Source organism: Coniophora puteana (genome assembly GCF_000271625.1).
Source record: "Coniophora puteana RWD-64-598 SS2 unplaced genomic scaffold CONPUscaffold_9, whole genome shotgun sequence".
Classification (NCBI taxonomy): domain Eukaryota; kingdom Fungi; phylum Basidiomycota; class Agaricomycetes; order Boletales; family Coniophoraceae; genus Coniophora; species Coniophora puteana.
In genome coordinates, this window is record NW_006913061.1 from 1,435,500 (window position 1) to 1,455,846 (window position 20,347).

Sequence of the window (20,347 nt, forward strand, 5' to 3'; positions counted from 1 at the left end):
AGAAGGCAGCAAAAAGCTGAGGTGGAACCATAAAAGAGCTTAAGATCTCTAAGAGTAAATGGTAATGTTACATGTGATACTAAGGCTACAGTGGATGGGGGTATCTACCAATCCGAAGAAATTCGGGACGCGGTACAGAAATTTGCGCGTCTCTAACGCGTCGTAAAGGTCGTCTATGAAAAGGGCATGTATCGTGGGTGAGAAGAACAAGCATATAGTCGCATGAGATTAGGAATATGGGGAGAGCATCTAACGGAGCCTGGTCTTGAGCGACTTCCACAGGGATTCCTTCTGCTTCTGGTGTTTGGCACTAAGCGCCAAGTAATCTTCGTAGGCCTTGTCGGGCAACTCAATCATGTCGATTGTCTCCGAAGGGAAGGGGAAGACAGCGAGGATGTCCGAAGGTGCAATGCGCGCCCGCGGGACACAAGATGCCAAGAAAAGGTGGTCGCCAAACGGCGTGTAGGTGTATACGTCGAGCCAGTTATCGCGGCAGCTGTGATCGCGTGCGGCTAGAAAAGCATACAGTTAGTGTGAATATTCACTTGAAGGATACTTGAAAAGAAAGCCTACCTTGGACAACGACGACTTGGTGTTGGACAATGGCAATTGCGACAGATCCGTGGTTCATGATGGATTCGAGGGATGCTTGATACAAAACTTTATGGATACAGAGGAGAGAGCGAGCTCGAAAAGAAAGGGAAGAGACAGCGAGAGACTGCTGCTGCGGGAAGCTGCTGGAGTGTAGACTGAGTACTGACTTGAGTGCAGCAGCGCACAAGCTTTATGTATGCTCAGGCATGAAACGGGACCATTGTTCTGTGAGGACTTGTACTTGGGATAACAAGAACGTGAGTCCTCGTGTTCCCGTTAGTCAATAAGCCATTGGCTTAAACAGTGGTATGGTACAAGACCGCGTAGAGTGCGGCTCAAGTCGGACAACGTGAGGGTATGATCGACCGACTGACCCCAGCCTCCAAATGATAGTCGCGTTGTTCTCCTTTGTGCCATTTTCGCTAGTCTTCATTCCCGATTTGGCTGGTACTTTGCAACTCACTTGTGCCTGGCCCTGTCCAGTGTCCAACTCCGGCGCTTGTCTCCGTCGGCATTACTGTACTCTGGTGCTGAAACCTCCAGTTTTCATTAGCCAGCTCCTCGCAATTGTGACGCAACAGGGACAAAGACGATGGTATGTATCTGCTGCGTAGCATCCTACTGGAACACCTTTTGGCTGCGGCTCTGGTTGGTGGCACTAAGTTGGTAATAAGTAGGAGTGTCGGGCCCGAATCGTCTCGCTTGTTCTAGTAGCAAATGTTGTGCCTTCTATGCAATACAACCGACCTTAAACGCATATGCCACCTGTACTCCCACTTTCAACGATTTACAACGAGCACCTGCAAGTCATCGGACTTCACGACTAGCTAAACAATAGCTTACCTAAAGCCTGGATGAGCTGATAAATTCCAAAGGGATTGCACCTACGACAAGGTTCTCTGGTGTCATTTCATACTTCTTCTCAAGAATCGTGAAATGAGCTACTGGGATGCGTCAGTCTCAAGTTTGAGACGAAGGGAACACGGCTTTAGGTGGTCAACAACGCGCCAAGCTTGGATAATACCTTATATCGTAGAACACTACGAAATGGGAATGAGTTGAGAGCGTTGCTGAGCTCACCAACGTTAGAACATGTTCATATGTGCAGATTACCCTCCGTCCAGGAAATCCGAGCCTATGTCAGAGCCTATCTCGAAATTACCGAAAGGGTACCCCATGGGCTGGTTATACCCGCTCACAGACGTATGTGGAATAATACACCATGACATGTTGAGAAAAGCCAGCAGTGCGGATGCACTCTTTACTACGCGGATACGAAACAATCCACAGGAAAGCACTCTCACCTTGACACCAAGCTTGTCTAAGACACTGGTAACACTCATAATGTTTGCTACTCAGCCCGGATGCTGGCGATACATCAAGCTGGTAGGCAAGATGCATTGTATGTGTTGCCAACATGCTTTGATACATTGCAATGGTGGACGTCAGGAACCAGAGTGAGGGCATAGCCGATGCTTCGCCCGTGAGAAGTCGAAAATATTGACTATGTTAGCGGTGATCGAATAAGCGACATGAGTTTTACGTTGTTCTAAAGACAAGTGCTTTGGTGCTTGAGATCAAAGGATTAGCCACATAGGACTCCATGGATCATGCAGTGATTCCTGCAACACATGAAACGATAGAGCCAGTATTCGGAGGGCTGACAATCGTGTTGAGACAATTGATACAAAAGCCCCAAAATAATGATCTGCGCCGAGACGTGCATGGGCTGGATGACTCAGTATAAGGACATAGTTTGCACGATGCTGACATGTTGCATTCTTGCTTAATTTCCACCTTAGCGAGCGGTAGCGTGCTGTTGTCATCGTTGGCGGCATCATAATGCTGCCATAGTTTGGTAGTGTTGCAAGGGGAAAAGAGAGCTTAGCAAGAGCATGAAGGTCTCGACTCTCGTCATGCGCCATTAAGCCGCAGACTTGTCTGAGTCTAAGCTGTTGGCGGGTCGGTACGCGGCGAATGCATGCGAGGAAAGCCGAGGCGTTCAGAAGGTCGAAAGGAAACACAATAATCAAACGCGCTGCACCAAGCTGAAGCCGGAAGGCAGAGGGTCACTGCAGGTGCTGGCTCCCTTTGCCGACAATTCCAGCTTGGGCCAGCGGTCTTGATTCTAATGGGGATGAACACACGCCATACAAGCGTGCGCATGTTGTATTCTTTCCTAGTCGAATGACTTGTGTCGCTGATGAGGTGGTAAGTCGACGGTAGGGGTCGAGGTGCAACCCACACAATACGCTGGAGCGGAGCATAAAGTGCATTCGGCATTTTCCGAGAGTAGGTGAATTACCAAAACTTCGAAAATTTCAAGTGCGGCTTAAAGTACGATATTAAGCGCCAATTCGGTAGACTCACAGTCGACCTGCCGGCAATTCGTATTGCAGATGTTATAAAGCCACATAAATTTGGAAACATATTTACACCGCCAGTCATGCAACTTAACATCATTAAGTACTATATCTCCCTAAGCCTTCTCAAAGCAAACGGTCAAACTTACAAAGAAAGTAGCAAAATTAGTACCGGGCAAAGCAAATCTCAAGTTTGCACACAAAGAAAAGCGCAGCTAATCCTGTGCCGCTGCCTTGGCCGTTGCAGTGGATTAGAGAGGACGGCGCATTCTCAACTGAGGCTGCCAGCTTCCCTGGCTGACATGATGGACGCTGACGAGGATAAGATCCTCAAGCTTGATGCTGTTTCTACCGCCAACCCGCCATTTCGGGTCCTCGTCATCCTCCATCGGCTTCTTCTCCATTCCCTGGCGGAAGTAATACGTAAGCTGAGAATAAAGGCTGGAAACCCCTCCAAAACATACCTCGATGAATCGCTTGACGCAGTTCGCAATGTTCTTCGCGAGCTTCTCCCGAGTGATGGGTTGCTTCGGGGTGCGGAAGTCCTTGGTAGGAATCTGACGCGTCCAGGAGGCATAGCCAGGCCACTGGATGCGGATCGACACAGACGGTCCTTCGCCTTCGAACACTACATCTTCTTTGTCAATCAGATGTTTGCAGCTGGAACGCAGTGCATCGATAAGAGGCACTCCTGACTCCCGGGGATGCTGGTTCTCGAAGGCGATGTATCCCATGAGCTCAGCCTCTTCGATGCACCGACGCTGGTCGGCGACAGTGTGAGGTTTATAGATCTTCTGTGGAATAAAAATCGATGTCCCCGTGGCCATGATAGTGGTGTCTTGTATACTTTTCCACTCCTCGATATGCCTGCGGCGAGCGCGCCGATGACCGACCTGTCGAAGACGCATCTTCAGTCATTATGATATGTAGTTAAATCCGCAACTTACGTGCTGCTCATGCGACGATTGCTGGTCGGGATCGAAGTTATAAGACTCGCATGCAGGTGAGTGCGAGTGAGAGATTCGTGAAGACGGACTAGCCAGCTGAGACTGACTCATCAGAAACATGTAGGCAAGCAACCTGTATATTCACCATTATTGGGAAACGCACGTCGATTGGGTGCAAACCATACGATGATACGAGACCTTGAATTGGCTTCGCCTCTGCATAGCCGAAGGGCGCTGCGGGTGCCGAGGAGGTGAGCATGCTGTAGTTACCCATGGGCTGGAATGGACGTCAGTGACATAGAAGCTTACAGCAAATTTGCAGCAAATATACAGCACGACACTTGCCATTCCGCTTACACCGGCCTGCAGTGTGGCTGTCGAAGAGACATGAGAGATGCTTTGAAAATGCGTTACGCTAGGAATGACTGTAACACTGGGAAATCCACTATCCGGTGAGTTGCTGGACCCCGATAACTTGAAAGAACCGTACTCATTGTCAGCAAAATGGATGTCGATGCGGGGAACCTGAGGGTTTCGCTGCGAACTTGAATGACTCGGCATAAACCTTGTATACGAATGTATCCCAGAAGGCTGACAATTGTTATGGTCAGAAAAACGACATACATGGCAAGCTGCATTACTCACTAAATCCAAAGTGTTGGCAGTATCGTTCAGGGAATCCATGGGCGGCGCATCTTCCACGTCAAACGAAGATGGCGAGAAAATATTGTCTTGAGGCCAGTTGATATCCGACATGAGGTGCTGGTAATTGGAGGGTGATACACAGGGTTTGAAAGTCACCGGCTTATGTACCACAGTCCAGCGAAGGTTCGATGGTGGTGAGATGAGATAAGTGCGAACGCCCCAAGCGCTTGTGCGACCAAGGTTTATAAACCGTTGATGACTAGCCACATCGAGCTCCACTGAGTCGCATTCCTACTGTCTTGTAGCGCCCCTGCACCGGATGTGATCTTGATGCAATACTTTTGGACCTGCTTGATCAGTTTTCCTGGAAAGCAGTTCACTTGTTAAATGGCACTGTAGGGTTTGGATGATGTGAATTTTGCACTACTCATTTGCACTATTTATGCGTGAAAATTGCATCCTTTCAGTGTAATTTTTGCTTACAGTAATGCAATTTTTGCTATAAACCGAGTTGCAAATTTTGCCGGGAAAAGTTAAGATTTTGCTTATCGATTTTGGGTACCCAAAGTGCAAAATTTGCCGCATTTTAGTGCAAATTAGCTAGCATAGACCCCTTACCCTTGGATATTGATCAACCGGTATTCACGCGTTCACGCAGTGTAAATCGAGCACACGGCAATATATTGAGGCAATGACTACAATACAGGGATGGTGTGGTTCTATGTACAGTACACCATGGCATGGGTAACACATAATGCCCTGGGAAGGTGGCGAAAAGGGGGAACAGGGAGAGGTGAGAGGTAGGATAGACCGAGGAGGGGACGGATAAGGCACCAACAGCATGTTGGTAGTACTATTAAAGACGGGGCAGGGCACATATGTCAAGTAAAGTATGGGGTGCTTACTTTAGTGCGGCAGTCGCAAAATGTTCTAAGACAGGGAGAGTGTAGCGTCAGCACATGCATCAGGCAGGCAGCGAGAGCAGAGCACTTACCATTACGGTTTGAAGAGTGCTTCGGCACAATGTACGGGCACGGAAGTGATGGTGACTGATGGAACGGGAAGGGGACGGAAAGGTAACGATGGAGGTGGGACGCGGAAGAAGGGAGAACTCGAGTGCGTCATAAGTATCTACGCTTAGTCATCGATGCCCATCAGCACAGCCGATGCCACAATCGCGCTCCACGCCGCGAAGTCACAAAATTCGCATTGCTCTATCAGGTATCCAAATCTGATTTACATCATTTTGCTGCAAACCAATCGATTTAGGTACCGGTAGTGCAAATTTTGCATCAATTACTTTTCATCGTGTGGGAGACGTAGGAGCTTTGAAAGTAAAGACTTCTATGCCTGAGATTCAGACCCGAAATTCTTCAATCGAGGTACTGGCAGGGCATACGTCATGAGCGTTTCGTGGCAAGTTTCGCGGTTCGTTTTATCTTGACTAAATAGGCTTTAGTATGGATGAAGTCCACCAGACTAAGACAGCAGTTCAGGCAGAAGTAACACGCCCTGATCTGATCTTGATACGGTCTCCATTTGATCGTTTCCTTTTACTTACGTCCAAACCATCTTCTTGAAAACCCTGTGACAAGGTCAGTGTAAAGACAGGTCGCGTCACGATCATGAGCACTGAGCGAATCGCGTATTCGGTGTATTCCGATAGCACGCGTAGATGGAGATATTCAGGGGTATACAACAGGTGGGTCGCATGTAGGGACAAGAAAACAGACACATTTATTCGTTCACAAAAAAATACAGGCGCTTGTACATTGGTCCTTCAATACAAAACTTGTTGAGAAAGACGAGCAAAAGGGACACAGCAAAGTCAGGGAGAGCAAAAGAGATACTACATACTTCGACCAAACCCACGACAGCAGACAGCAATTTCAATGCAGAAAGTTCAGAGAAAGTTCACGAAAACAGTTTACAAAAATGAGAGTGTAAGAGCTTGGTAAGAGCCTTTTAGGAATGCTATGACTCTAGTCTGAAAGAGGAAATGAAGGCGTAAATTGTAATGCAAGAACAGTCCTAGATATGGCCCATAAAAAGGGAAACACCGTGAGGCAATACTGGCTCAGGTGGTCCACAAAGAAAGAGTGTATCAAGTGGGTGAACCAAGTTTGCAAGAAAAATCGCAGGTAAATCTGACTGAAACGTGTCGGAGACAGGAACCTGAGGGAGGTGGTATACTCCAGCACGCGCTGCCCAGGCCCGTAAGGAACATGCAAAAACAACGCCAAGCCTGGGCGTGCTAAAGCTTGTTGCTGGGGCATCGAGCTAGGCAGTGACGAACATCAAAACGACGAAGCCGCAGTTATCTCCTTGGGAGGTAGCGGGTGGTGGACGGCGTCGATGCTGGTGCTAGTTGATGTTATCAATAACGAGGGTGAGATCGAAGACAGAAAGCCAAAAGACTGAGGGGAGAGCGTGTGCCGTAAAAGTCCGGCTCAAGAACGAGGATGGTGGTATGCTGGAATTGATACGTCAAGAAACGAAGGAGAGACGGTAATGAAGCAAGAAGTCTTTGTGGCCGTGCTGTCTTCGAGTCCCGCACCGCGTTGGCAGTGACAGGACCCCAAGCCATTGCAACAAGAAGCAGTGTGGGTGCTCGTTGCTGTAGATCAGAGAGGGCGACGCAACCTCAGCTGAGGCTGCCAGCTGCCCTGGCTGACATGATGGAGGCTGACGAGGATCAGATCCTCAAGCCTGATGCCATTCCTGCTATGAACCCGCCATTTCGGGTCCTCGTCATCCTCCATCGGCTTCTTCTCCATCGCCTGACGCAAGTAATATGCAGGATGAGAATATTGGCTGGATATCTCTTGAAGGAACACTTACCTCGATGAATCGCTTGACGCAGTTCGCAATGTTCTTCGCGAGCTTCTCCCGAGTGATGGGTTGCTTCGGGGTGCGGAAGTCCTTGGTGGGGATCTGACGCGTCCAGGAGGCATAGCCAGGCCACTGGATGCGGATCGACACAGACGGACCCGCGCCATCAAACATCGCATCTTCCTTGTTGACGAGGTGCTTGCAGCTCGATCGGAGTGCGTCGATGAGAGGCACACCGCTCTCCTGGGGATGCTGATTCTCAAAAGTAACGCATCTCATGAGTTCAGCCTCCTCGATATATCGACGTTGGTCAGCAACGGTATGAGGCTTGTAGATCTTTTGTGGAATGAAGATATCTGTTCCTGTGACTATGACTGCGTTGTGCTGCATGCTCTTCCACTCGTTAATATGTCTACGTTGCGCCTGCCTATGAACGACCTGCTAAATTATGCATCTTCAGATGATATAACACAGCAAGACTGTTAACTTACCTGCTGTTCATGCGATGGCTCTTGGTTGATATCAAAGAGGTAAGGATCGTATACAGGCGAGTGAGAGCTCATTGGAGATGGGCTAGCCAGCTGGAAACCGACTCGTTAGAACCGCACAACCAAACAGCCGATATAATCACCAGTACAGGGGAGTGCAACTCGATCGGTGACGGAGTCGATGGTGCACTGGCTACATGAATATTTTGCGTGGACAGACCATACCACGGTCCAAGACCTTGAGCTAACTTAGCCTCGTCGAGGCCGAAGCCTGACGGAACGGGCATGCTGTAGCCAGCCAGAGACTAAACCGGGTATCAGGGAAACTGCAGCATACAGCAAATATACAGCACAACACTTGCCATTCCGTTCACTCCATCCTGTAGTGTGGCGGTAGGAGAGGCATGTGAGATGTATTGGGAATACCCCACGCTGGGAGTCACGTTCGGAAATCCACTGTCTGGTGAGTTGCTGGATCCTGACAAAGAACCATACTCATTCTCAGCGAATTGCGTATCGATACGGGGAACTTGAGGGGTTCGCTGTGAATGACTCGGTGTTGAACCCATGTATGAAGGCATCCCGGAAGACTGCCATTTTTTGTTCAGACAAGTGACATACATGGCGAGGCTGGATGACTCACTAAATCCATGGCATCGTTCGCGGAATGCAAGGATGGCGCATTTTCCACATCGAATGCAGATGGCCAGAAAACGTTGTTTTGAGACCAATTGCTGTCAGACATGAGGTGCTGGGTATTTCTGGGTCGGGAGGGTGATACACAGGGTTTAGGAGCCTAGCTTATGTATCACAGTTTGGCACAGGTTAGATGAGAGCAAGAAACAACCTGCGCTCGCTCGTCTAAATAGTAAACAGCAACAAGTACAGGAAGTTGCTGTCACAGATCTGAACAAGGTTACGTAACTGGGTAGTTTTCGAGAAGGACTGAAACCGCCACACTTCTGGCCGCTACACCATGCTCTGGGCTAGTAGTAAAGGAATTGCTAATGCAATAATCGCAACCCCGTCCACCATGCAGGGGGATAGTAGGATCTCTGGAAAAGTCAAAGTATGACATTGTGAGAATCATACCGGAGGGAGAGCTCTGATTAAGTCACTAGGAAAGCTATTTTGGCCGCAGGCGCCGCCGACGAGGCTTGAACCGCTCAAGTGGGAACTGAATATAGATCTTGTTCCGTTACATCGCGCAGATAATCGTCCCAATGTCAGAGTGGTCCACGTCGAACGGCACAAGAACGCGTAACCGTCTTCAGCAACATCGGTGGACTGGGAAGGGGATGGGAATCGAATGCCTGCGTAGAACCTATCCAAAAGACCGGAAAAGGATCGCCCCGAATCTCGACGACGAGTGCGTTTCAAGTGGTAGACACACCAAGAGACACACTGAGCATTTCGTCATTTGCGTAATGAAGACATCGTGATGGACGCATTATGGTAGCGACGGCATCGCAGATGTCCGCAACGAACGGTCAACGGAGGACTTTGCCGTAGAATAAGATTAGGACACGAGAGACTGGTGGACAACATGGACCCATATAGAATTCGGATTACTTCCCTGAGTTGCGACCGCTGGCGGCGCTGAAGACTTTGACGCGCCGCGGAGTCTGAACGCAACGTCCAATACGCGTGGTCCACTGTCCGCTCGCGCTCGCCATTGCACCTCGTCCGCCAGCTGGACATCCGCTGATACCACCCGTCACACTACAACATGTCTACCGAGCTCTTTGAAGGAGCCGTCGTCACGGGTGCAAATATGACCTTGCCCCCTTCGGAAGACGTAGCCATGCAGCCTCCAAGTCCACATACCGACTCCAAAGAGGATCTCACTCCCAACGCCAGCGTAAATGGACATGACGCTTCCGAAGAAAATGCCGACGAGGAAATGGATGATCTCTTCGGCAACGACGCCGAGGCGGAGGATGCTCGTGCAGAACGCCCAGATACCAAGACGGAAAGGTGCGCGCCTCCAAATCCACCCAGTTGCTGTATGCCGCGCTCCCGCCCCCGACACCTTGACTCACAGCCCCCTTCAGCGTTGTAGAGACACCCGCAGAATCAGCCTATGACTCAGACCAGCTGTCTCAGGGGGAACGAGAGCGGCGGAGGGCCCTCGAATACTTGGAGCCAGATGAGCCCGGCGAGGTGGTGGAGGAGGTCCGGGAAGCCGATGTTGCCATCCCGGACATACCCCTTCCTCAGAGCTCGAGCGGTGAGGTACGCGAACCTTCATACTAGCGTCGGTAGGATACGCCTGATGCACAATTCCTCTCTCTTCAGCACTGGGTAATCCGTATGCCCAATTTCGTGAGGGTCGATTCAAAGCCATATCACCCGGACACATACATGGGTCCTGAGCATGACGAGGACGACGCTCAGATGGAAAGCGTACGTGAGAAGAGCATGTCGATAAAACTCAAAGTAGAAAACACCGTTCGCTGGCGTTGGGTTAAGGATGAGTTTGGCCAAGAGGTATGCACATGTCTAACTAAAGCGCTTAATCGAACTCATAGTTCCTCCTGTAGAAACGTCAATCTAACAGCCGTGTAATCCGCTGGTCTGATGGAAGCCTTAGCCTTCGCCTAGGAAAAGAGCTATTCGATATCAACCAACAGGTGGACACCTCCGGCGGCGTCGCCCGTTCCTCACTGGGTGGCTCCCAGCCCTCCCAGTCCCAGTCCCAACCTCAGTCCCAACCCTCAAATTCAAGTGTCAGGTCCCAGGGACTCACATACCTCGTCGCGCAGCACAAGCGCTCCGAGGTACTCCAGGCCGAGACCGTCATCACTGGCTTCATGTCCCTCCGGCCGACGGGAATGCAGTCGGAGACGCACCGCATGCTCGTGCGCGCAGTCGGGCAGAAACACAATAAAGTCGCGCGCCTGCGCATGGCGCCCGAGCCGACCATGGACCCCGCACGCGAGCAGGCCGAGCTCGCGAGGCAGTCGGCGAAAAAATCGCGAAAAAAGGCGGACGACGGCGGGTACGGCGGGCGATCCAGGCGGCGGTCAGGATACGGCGGTGGCCGCAGCAAGCGGACGAACCACGATGTCTGGTCGGACGACGATGAACCCGAGTACGCCGAGGGTTCGGAGGACGAGGATGACATGGGAATGCGCAAAAGAAGGGTAGATGAGCAGAAGCGCGGGCCAGGGGAGTATCAGGAAGACGATTTCGTCGTTGCGGATGAATCGGAAGAGGACGGCGACTTTGCCCCGCCGCCCAGGCCTAAGAAAAAGAAGAGTCGCGACGAGGATGAGGAAGAGGATCCGCTTGATAGGTTGGACGCCAAAATTAGCCAGCAAACATCAGATAGGAAACGGAAACACAGGGATGACGACGACGAAGACGCCGTTGGTGAGGATGCTGGTATGGATTTAGAAAGCGAAGACGAGGAAGAGTACAAGGTTCGCAAGAGCGGCTCGAGCTCTCGACGAAAGCGAGCCATAGATTCCGATGATGAAGAGGAAGAGTAATTAAAATGTAGTATAGTAGCTATTAGTATCTGCGATGTCTCTCCGGCTTTGGGTTAATTATACTATAGCAAACGGTGCTTTCAACGGCTATGGGAGAGTTGCACTATCCTTGGACTATTTTCAATTAGGTTGACGTCTGCACAGGCTGTATCTCGTTGACAACACTTTGGTTTTCCACATTGTCTGCGGTGAGATTGCGAATAGCTAATATAGCATGCTCGCGAAGATCTACAGCATGAATCACGTCAATCGAAGCGTTTGCGGTACCGTCGCTGCGCCACATACATGGATTCCGCTCGTCGATTACACACATATTCATGACAACCGGGATGCCCCCGCACGTACGGACGAGATCCTGGACTCTTCTATCGTTGTGACACAGGACGCCGAGCAGTCGGACGAGATCGCGCTTGAGGTATACGAAGCCCGCTGGGTCAGCTGCAGCAGGAAGCTGAGGTCCGCCATATGGAGAATCAACCGGCTTTCCAAAATTTATCCGCGGTAAAAATGCATCTAGGCGGCGGAGAAGTTCTGTCGAGAAAATAGTCTTATCAACATCCTGAGCGAGGCAATTGCGCGTGCGACGGCTCCGCATACCTACGATGTTTTCGACAACGTACCGCCCCGTTGCATCGCGGAAACTGTTGACGTCTCGCTGCAGGTCCTCGTTTGAAATATTGTCTATCCGGACTGCCTCGGAGTGCAGTATCATCGTCGCGAGGCACTGTGTAACTAGCACCAGCGCTTCGCAGACCTTCGGCAACAGAACGTCGAGTTCTCGAGGAGCATGATCATCCTCCGACCCTGACGGAGGCGGTGGCCCAAGCGCGCGTGCGATCGACCCCTGCGCGTACGTGGAAAGTTCGAAGAAGGTCGCCGTCAGCGTCACGCAGAGATGCTTATGGATCGAATGAGGATGCGAAGACTGCAAGTGCGAGTCCAGGAGCTTGAGCAGAACAGTCTGGTGAGGTGAGATGACCTCGTCGGCCCTGCGTGCCCGAATTCCGTCAGCATACAGCATGACAGGATGCGGAGAGGTGGCCGGCACATTGCAATCTAAACTTACACTGATAACCGTGTGTATAGCTCGGAAGCAAATCCGTTATTGAATAGATGGGCGAAGAGATGATACCTCAGGTGACCGTATCAGACCTCCACTGAACCGAATAAAGCGGAATTGGTAGTCACCCGTAGTCAAATGCGTGAGCCCATTCGGTGTTCTCATCTGCATCATACAAATCGACCATACGATCCAGAATCAGGATGCAGATGCGGGCACCTGCCGGTGTTCTAACGAGGGCCGCACTAGCGAAAAATCCCTAAGTGATGAGCTGCGCTAGTATGAGGAGGTTACTCACCACCTCTGCTGGTCTTCGTGTACACAGTTCATTATGAATACTAGTACGGAGAGTATAATCTTGGCGTCGGGACAGGCCAATAGCCGACTGAGGCCACATCAGAACCCGAGATGTAAAAGGACTAATTGCACAGACACTAGGATGGATTGTTCATCTGGGAGACTTGTGTATGTGCCCCAGATGGCGTTCAAAAGTTGTTCATTTGCGGTAACGATGTTTGACATGGCTTGCACCATCATCCGAGTGCACGCAAACGCTGGAGGTGGAGTTAACTTTGAGCTGAAGACGATGGCAGTCCAGGGCTCCCATACTCACAGGATGAGTCCTGCATAACGGACCATGATGTTGCGCTATGAATGAGCTTTCGAATGAAAGGCTCGCTCTCGCTGCAAAAAGATTATCAGGATAGGGGCAATGGCGCGCCCTCGAGAAAACTTACAACGCGTGAACTTGATTGGATGGTACGTTAGCGACAATGTTTCTGGTGAACCTTGCAACACTGAGTGCAAGTGTGCGTTGCCCTTCTTTTTCGCTCTCGGAGAAGACGCGCTGGGAGAGAAACTCCCATAGCTGCTGGAGAAGGGGCCAGAGTGAGGGATGGCCCTGCCCCATTTCGTGCCTTGCTCCGTTTGCAATGAGCATCACGGTGTCGCACTCAGGGCGGAGCGGGCGTACCTGAGATCCTCGTTCTGAGCAAGCTCACTGGCAGTCCCATCTAGGAGCCTCGTAAGATGGGCAATAGTGGACCCCCTGGGTTGCTCGAGGAAGGAGGAGCTCTCCTCGCAGAAGCGCTGGTTGTAAGTGATAGTGGGCATGTTGGCAGGTGAAGAAGAAAGTGGCGAACAGACGCTGTGAGCTGAAGAAAGCCGCCCTATCGGATGTGCGTGCAATGTTATGTCAATGTTTTCTCTTAGCCGATGTCGATGATCGGCGCTTGTGCCGTACAGCATCCGCGCAATTCGGAGGCGCGCTGCCAGTCGATCGCTGTGCAACTCCGCCCCCGCTTCTCAATCGTCGCGCGCCGCGGGCACATCGCCACCGTCGACGACCCCCTAAGCTCTCTCAACGCCAGCCATCTTTCATATCCGAATGAGAGGGTACCACATACGCATCGCACTGCAGAAGGAAACCGTGTTTCCGTCCCAGTTTATCCCAAACTCTCTGTTTCAGCAGCTGCCGTCCCACCCTCCCAAGTCAACTGCGCGTAGAAACGCCACTTTCAACCCGAAGCACAGGGACTATAGGTGTGGACCAGTCCGCATCGACTGGACAGACTTCGACAACATGAAACCTGTCGCAACGACGGCCGCTAGCAAGGTCAAGAACGCGACGAAGACAGGTGAGCAGACTAGGATGGTCAACATTTCAGTGCTTTAACCATATCACGTATCTATTAATCACAGGGGGTCCTGCCAGAGCAAGTTTCGTAGAAACTGCACGAACCAAGGCGGGTTCCACCAACTTGCCCGAGGGGATCGTCCACATATACCGGGATGCGGTCGAAGGACCGCACAATGGACAGTCCTCAACCGACACGAGTCCAAATGTAAACCAGTCCATCTCAGAGGGCGGTGTGATGCTCGCCGTCCTGGCTGTACCATCTTGGATGACGCCTTCCGATTTCTTGGAGTTTGTGGAACCTGCAGCAGACTCTCTGGTGTACCTTAGGATCATACAGTGCGGCGGTGACCATTCTTGTAATCCGACTCATCTCAACCTGTATTCAGTGACTTCGCCCCCAATCGCGCGATGGCCGTCATGAGGTTTCGAGAACCTGCACATGCAGCCGACTTTATAGAAGCGTACAATGGCAAACCTTTCAACTCAATAGCTGTATGTATGCGCCCTTCCGAGACCGCAATTCCACATTTGACCCTATCGTTTCAGCCTGAAACTTGCCATGTCGTGCGCGTGCTATCAGTCGAGATCGATACCGAGGATATATTATCGACTGCGGCGTCACGATTGGGCAGCACAATCCCTCATACCTTTGAGCTACCGACATGTCCAGTCTGCCTCGAGCGCATGGATGCAGCCGTGACTGGCTTGATTTCGGTTCCCTGTTCTCATGCTTTCCACTGCACATGCTTGAGAAAGTGGGGCGATAGTCGGTGAGTTTCGTGTGCTTGCATGCGCGCCGGGTGAAACTTACTGCATCAAACAGCTGTCCAGTATGTCGATACTCCCAGAACTTGATGACATCCCATCCTAGCACGTCCAGTTCAAGTTCACGCCCCATACCATTTTCCAACCCTTCGTCGACATCCTTATCGACATGCGCTGACTGCGCATCAACTACGAACCTGTGGATATGTCTCATATGTGGAAACATCGGCTGCGGCCGATATGGGCGGGCTCACGCCCATGCTCACTACCAGCAGACAACCCATCTGTATGCCCTTGAACTTGAAACACAGCGTGTATGGGATTATGCAGGGGACGGCTACGTGCACCGGCTCATTCAAAACCGGGCCGACGGCAAAATTGTCGAACTGCCTTCCGCAGCGTCTTCTATGGGTGCTTTGCCCCGCGATGACGGCACACTCGGGCCCAGCCACGCTGACTCCCTCAGCGCAGAGAAGATCGAAGCTATTGGAATCGAATATTCCTACCTCTTGACTTCGCAGCTGGACTCACAACGTCAATACTACGAGGAGCAGACTTCACATCTGAACATGCAACTTGAAGAGCTCCAGGTGTCCGTGGCTCGCCTCTCCACAGAGATGGAGAGGGAACGAGTAGACTACAAACAACGGGAAGAGCTCAAGCGCCGCGAACATGAGGAGAAAATCGATGGGTTGATCAGGGATAAGCTTAAGGCTGAAAGGAAAGCCGAAAAAGCGACTGAGCTGGCGCGTAGGTTCGAAAAGGAGCTCAAGGAGGAGAGGGCCGTGAGCGAGGGTTTGATGAAGAATGTGGGCAAGCTCAAGGAGCGGACGGAACAGCTGGACAAGCAGAGGCAGGAGAGCGAAGCGACCATCGCCGAACTGAAGGATCAAGTTCGGGATGTGATGTTCTTCTTGGAGGCAAACTCCAAGATTGAGCAAGGGGGAGGTGCAGAAGCAGAAGCTGCAGGAGGATCAGTCGAGCTACCACAGCCTACGCCAGGTACACCGAGTAAAAAGAAAAAGGCGAAGAAACGATAGGATTTTCAAGGTAATGGCTGTCAAGTTGGGAGAGGGAGACCAAAGGGAGACTGTATTTTTTAAAGTCCTTGTACAATAATATTTGGATGTTGTACCTTCTATTGAAGTCCATAGCCTACGTCGTCAGAATGGTTACGTAGAGACGCGTCGAGAATGCATAAATGTCGCGTGAATATCCACGTCATTCTTTCACCACCTTCACGTCCGCCCCTGCTCGGTATCAGCCAAGTCAACCATCTAGCATCCACTACACCTACACCTAAGTTATCATGAATAGCACTCAAGACCTGAACGTCTCCTTGGAACCTCACTTGCTCGAGACATTACGACCTCTTCGTGACGTACTTCCCGACGACCTCTTCTCAGAACTCTCGCCATATCTCGTATCACGCAAACGCTCCAAGAAAGCTAAAGACGTACCTACGATCCCTTACGACCTTCTACGTAGGGTCTCGTTATGGTCGAGGACCGATGCCGGCTCAGCAGCCCTGCAAAACCATTCGCCTCCGCTCGACCCCGCATCGTATTCCATGATATCACTACTGGCTGGCACACGCACGTCACCCGAGAAGAAGTTTCCTGCATGGACGCCTAGTGATCCGCTTGCAGAGAGAAGGCGCAAGATTGACGACAGAAAAGCCATCTCAAATGTGGTGAACGGGTTCGTCAGCGTCATCGGCATTGGTATTGCGACGTGGTGGGCTAGCGAGCGGACGGGGCTCGCGCTCGAATGGGTGCGTTTCCACCGCCAATCGATTCGCTTTGCAATGTTGAACATGTTTTGCTCACTCTTCAGAGAACGCTCCTTTCGGTTCTTGCAGCAATACTGGTTGCTGTTGCTGAGGTCGGACTGTACATGATCTGGGACACCAGGCGGACAGCCAAGCTAGATAATCCTACGAAAGCTGCAGTCAAGTCAATACCGGAAACCACCGATGTTCCCGAAAACGATGTCAAAAATATCCAGCTCATGCCAAGTGCAAGCAATGGCGATAATGCACCAGAGGGTCCGCAGCTGAGGCACCGCACCGTCAATCTGCCAGAGGCCCAATAATCGCTCAATGGGGTTGTTAGCTACTCAAGAGGCGTGTCTACAAACGTTGTTGGTTGCCTTCGGATTTATGATTGCTTCTCACTACTCACATCAAGGACCGCGCTCTCCGAGTGTGAACCTGCTCTAGCACATCCTTGGTTCATAGCAGCCCAGACGGATGCGCCTACAACTTTGTGACGTGGGTCTTGCAGTTTTTACCACAACCTCTGTCACAGAAGTAGGACCTTGTACTCCGTGTCCACATTGACAGCTGTGAGTACCGCACAAGTCACACCCACCGACTATCACACGGTGACTTGTGGCCATTTCCAAGTCACTTGTCTGTGAAGGAGCTACAGGCACTTATGGGGGCAAAGGTACAACAATCTCATAATATGCTACCTTGAGTACCGCAACAGTCACCACGCCATATGTATCATCTTTAAATTGCTCCAACATGACTCATTCGATTCACCTCCTACAACGGACCCGCAAGCCACGATAGTCCTTTAAATACGGGCGAGGGCTGGCACCTGGCCCTGCGAAATTATACCCAATACAAAACTATCATGACTGCAGCAGAGCTAGTGATAACTATCCTCAACCCCGACCAGCATGCACACCTCTTCCCCTCACTCGCCCAGATTCACATGGACTGCATCATGAAGTCGCACACGATCGCGACCTTCCTGCCTCCCCTCGACCGTGCCGCCTTTGAGAAACACTGGAAAGCCAACGTGGACGAGACGCGTACTGGACGGCGCGACATCATCATGGCATTGCTCTCAGGCGCGGGAGAAAATGGCGTGGACCTGCTCGTCGGGTACGTCATGCTCATCGACCAGAGCGTCCAGACGGGGCCGTTCCGCGGACGGGTCGAGAAGTTGCTCGTCTCTCCCGACCATCGCCAGCGCGGGATCGCGCGTAAAATTATGGCGAAGCTTGAAGAGATCGCTTGGTCACGAGGACTCTGGTTGCTGGCAAGTTTTGTCTGCGCTTACCCCCGCTTCACCCTGTAACCGTTCACGGTCGCTCAGACACTTGACACCGAGGAAGACAGTCCGGCGGAGTTCGTGTATCCGCGGTTTGGATACGTCCGAGTACGCACACCGCTTCTTTGCTTTTAGTTTCTCTTTGACACCCTACAGTTGGGAAGGATACCTGATTACTTGATATCCCCAAAGGATGGCAGCTTTAAGGCTGGTATATTCTTCCACAAAGACCTACGACAGGGTCGGCTACAAGCTTAGGTCTGGAGACTTTTAGAAACGGAACAATGTCGTACTTTGTCACCTGTGTTGCTCCCTTGTTAGGGGATACAATCTGCCCCTATATTATCGGATCATAGATAGGCAAGTGCACCCATACGTTTCATCTGCCTTTGAATTTGGAGTGACTGCAGACCAAAACCTCGGTGATAAAAGTTTCATTGACAGTAAAGAGACAAATTATTCCATGAGATCACAAAAAGATGCCGTGCCCCTGCGATGACTAACCAAGATAAACAGGCGCTGTCCGCAGGCAGAGCGGTGCCCACTGATTCTACTCTCGCGCAGCTCTTGACAAGATTTGGCCAAGCTTACTACGCCGCAGTGGATAATTTGCTCGATCATGGTGGTCCCTCAGACTGCGGCTACGGATAGATGTATCCTCCACAGATTAACTGGTACGACGCGGAAAGGTTAACTTCTTCGGTCGGCACTTCAGGACACTCCACCTGCGGCGTAATTGTCGTATGAATATCAACACACCTTGCCTGTGGCAGAATATCTCCGGCGGAAAACACGAGGCGCGAATGACGAGAATGAAGGGGATCGGGACGTGACGAGCGACTGCTGCGAACCGCAGGCATCTAAGACGCTTTAAGACATCCAGTCCAGACGCCAGCTGCTCCGCGACCAGCCGTACCGCCTTCGCCGATTGCTACTAACTCACCATGAGCACATCTCAAACCACCGGCTCTATCACATTCACGCTCTTCGACCCCAAGACGCACGTACACCTCCTCCCATCGTTCGTGCAGATCCACATCGACTGCATCACCCATTCGCACACGGTCGCGTCCTTCCTTCCCCCGCTTGACCGCGATGCCCTCACGACATATTGGACGAGCAAAGTCGACGAGGTGCGCGCAGGCAAGCGCGATATCATCCTTGCACTGGCCCCGGGCACAGATGGCGACGGCGATGACGGCGTCCTCGCGGGATACGTCATGCTTGCGGACCACCGCGTCCAGGCGGCGCCGACGGCTGGCGTCGAGAAGCTGCTCGTCTCGCTCGACTTTCGGCGGCGCGGGGTTGCGCGGAAGCTCATCGTAAAGCTGGAGGAGATCGCGTGGTCAAAGGGCTTGACTTCACTGGTAAGTGGGTCTTCGCATGAATAACCACATTATGCTTATGCATGTCGTAATGTAGGTGCTCGACACGGAAGAAGGCAGCACGGCCGAGCTCATATATCTTCGCTTCGGATATACTGCAGTAAGCATGACCCCTTTGATCCACGATAATACCAGCTAACGAAGCTAAACCATCACTTTGTCTCCCTTCAGTTCGGCAAAATACCCAACCACGCTATCTCCCCCAAAGACGGGTCCAAAAAGACGCTCACATACTTTTACAAGCATCTTGAAGACGGGCGGCTGGAGGCGTAGTAATGATCGTAGCAAATGCGCTATCCAAAATGCAGAAACGCCGCGGCTTCGTCAGAACACCGCACTAGAAACAGACACATCAGAAATTCAGGTCGTCGATGATAGCACGTTAATACACACCGCAATGTCAATCAAATCATTGTACACAGATGAAGGCGGCGGATTCGTAAAATCTGGGAGCGAGCTTATCGCCTTAGACTCTTAGAGCACTCTTTCCGCTCGATGCACACATCTAATACGCCGAGGCCCTCAGCCCATGGCCACCGGCCGTCGACGGACCCGTTCATCCATAATGACGATTTCTTGCCAAAGAGACCCAGAGCCTCGGTGTTGGCGCAATACTGCCATGCTCGAAGCATTATCATCACGCACACCTAAGCTTGAATGTAAAATCGAACTCCGGAGCGTCCTCGAGATCCGGATTTGATTAATGATTCACCCGTCGTTCGTCTCCCGAACAACAGCATGCCCCAAGCGCCGAACGAGCAATCGACCTTTCCCAAAGGATAAACGTGGGATTGATATTGTAGCTATTTACATCCGTTCATCAACGCGAACTCCGTCATCATGAATGTGATCGATCGACACCTCCCGCGCACATGCGTCGACGTGCCCTTCGCGGGATGGTGCCGGTCAAGTCCCAATAGCCTTTTACGCGCACAAGAGGACTCCGAACAAAGCGATCGTATGGCTGCATCGACAACAAGTCTTCACACACGCAAAAGCCCATACAACAGAAGGTCTTCTTTATTCCATCCAGCCAGGTATATTGCGTGGACTACTAAAATCCAGTAGAT

At 51.4% G+C, this 20,347-nt stretch overlaps 9 protein-coding genes across 9 annotated transcripts; 4 read left to right on the forward strand and 5 right to left on the reverse strand.

Annotated features, from left to right (window-relative positions):
- Window positions 1–97: 97 nt before the first annotated feature.
- Window positions 98–738, reverse strand: CONPUDRAFT_166994 (uncharacterized protein). Its single transcript, XM_007772704.1, has 2 exons — window positions 574–738; window positions 98–512 (listed from the first exon to the last, which is right to left on the reverse strand). Exons 1-2 carry the CDS (start codon window positions 629–631, stop codon window positions 250–252), a joined length of 321 nt encoding a protein of 106 aa, XP_007770894.1. The 5' UTR covers window positions 632–738; the 3' UTR covers window positions 98–249.
- A 2,251-nt stretch (window positions 739–2,989) lies between these two features.
- Window positions 2,990–4,737, reverse strand: CONPUDRAFT_83494 (uncharacterized protein). The gene is made up of 6 exons (XM_007772705.1): window positions 4,550–4,737; window positions 4,395–4,495; window positions 4,050–4,337; window positions 3,905–4,000; window positions 3,422–3,850; window positions 2,990–3,364 (listed from the first exon to the last, which is right to left on the reverse strand). Exons 3-6 carry the CDS (start codon window positions 4,176–4,178, stop codon window positions 3,209–3,211), a joined length of 810 nt encoding a protein of 269 aa, XP_007770895.1. The 5' UTR covers window positions 4,179–4,337; window positions 4,395–4,495; window positions 4,550–4,737; the 3' UTR covers window positions 2,990–3,208.
- Window positions 4,738–6,269: 1,532 nt separating this feature from the next.
- On the reverse strand, window positions 6,270–7,191 carry CONPUDRAFT_83495 (uncharacterized protein). Its single transcript, XM_007772706.1, has one exon. It carries the CDS (start codon window positions 7,134–7,136, stop codon window positions 6,927–6,929), a length of 210 nt encoding a protein of 69 aa, XP_007770896.1. The 5' UTR covers window positions 7,137–7,191; the 3' UTR covers window positions 6,270–6,926.
- On the reverse strand, window positions 7,174–7,944 carry CONPUDRAFT_155892 (uncharacterized protein; the record flags this gene model as incomplete). Its single annotated transcript, XM_007772707.1, has 3 exons — window positions 7,174–7,329; window positions 7,391–7,819; window positions 7,873–7,944. The coding sequence occupies 3 exons, from the start codon at window positions 7,942–7,944 to the stop codon at window positions 7,174–7,176; spliced, it is 657 nt and encodes a 218-aa protein (XP_007770897.1).
- A 2,478-nt stretch (window positions 7,945–10,422) lies between these two features.
- On the reverse strand, window positions 10,423–13,333 carry CONPUDRAFT_127129 (uncharacterized protein; the record flags this gene model as incomplete). The annotated part of the gene is made up of 9 exons (XM_007772708.1): window positions 10,423–11,591; window positions 11,649–11,894; window positions 11,961–12,352; window positions 12,430–12,495; window positions 12,552–12,668; window positions 12,722–12,808; window positions 12,857–12,977; window positions 13,037–13,107; window positions 13,161–13,333. The coding sequence occupies 9 exons, from the start codon at window positions 13,331–13,333 to the stop codon at window positions 11,488–11,490; spliced, it is 1,377 nt and encodes a 458-aa protein (XP_007770898.1). The 3' UTR covers window positions 10,423–11,487.
- A 244-nt stretch (window positions 13,334–13,577) lies between these two features.
- On the forward strand, window positions 13,578–15,979 carry CONPUDRAFT_127131 (BRCA1-associated protein). Its single transcript, XM_007772709.1, has 5 exons — window positions 13,578–14,060; window positions 14,125–14,398; window positions 14,449–14,554; window positions 14,609–14,832; window positions 14,886–15,979. The coding sequence occupies exons 1-5, from the start codon at window positions 13,811–13,813 to the stop codon at window positions 15,865–15,867; spliced, it is 1,836 nt and encodes a 611-aa protein (XP_007770899.1). The 5' UTR covers window positions 13,578–13,810; the 3' UTR covers window positions 15,868–15,979.
- Window positions 15,980–16,151: 172 nt separating this feature from the next.
- On the forward strand, window positions 16,152–16,750 carry CONPUDRAFT_42028 (uncharacterized protein; the record flags this gene model as incomplete). The annotated part of the gene is made up of 2 exons (XM_007772225.1): window positions 16,152–16,601; window positions 16,664–16,750. Coding segments are annotated over 2 exons (537 nt in total), but the record flags the coding sequence as incomplete, so codon positions are not given.
- Window positions 16,751–17,469: 719 nt separating this feature from the next.
- On the forward strand, window positions 17,470–18,150 carry CONPUDRAFT_74697 (acyl-CoA N-acyltransferase; the record flags this gene model as incomplete). The annotated part of the gene is made up of 3 exons (XM_007772355.1): window positions 17,470–17,889; window positions 17,938–18,000; window positions 18,049–18,150. The coding sequence occupies 3 exons, from the start codon at window positions 17,470–17,472 to the stop codon at window positions 18,148–18,150; spliced, it is 585 nt and encodes a 194-aa protein (XP_007770545.1).
- Window positions 18,151–18,836: 686 nt separating this feature from the next.
- Window positions 18,837–19,550, forward strand: CONPUDRAFT_59411 (acyl-CoA N-acyltransferase; the record flags this gene model as incomplete). The annotated part of the gene is made up of 3 exons (XM_007772256.1): window positions 18,837–19,259; window positions 19,315–19,377; window positions 19,449–19,550. The coding sequence occupies 3 exons, from the start codon at window positions 18,837–18,839 to the stop codon at window positions 19,548–19,550; spliced, it is 588 nt and encodes a 195-aa protein (XP_007770446.1).
- Between the last annotated feature and the right edge of the window lie 797 nt (window positions 19,551–20,347).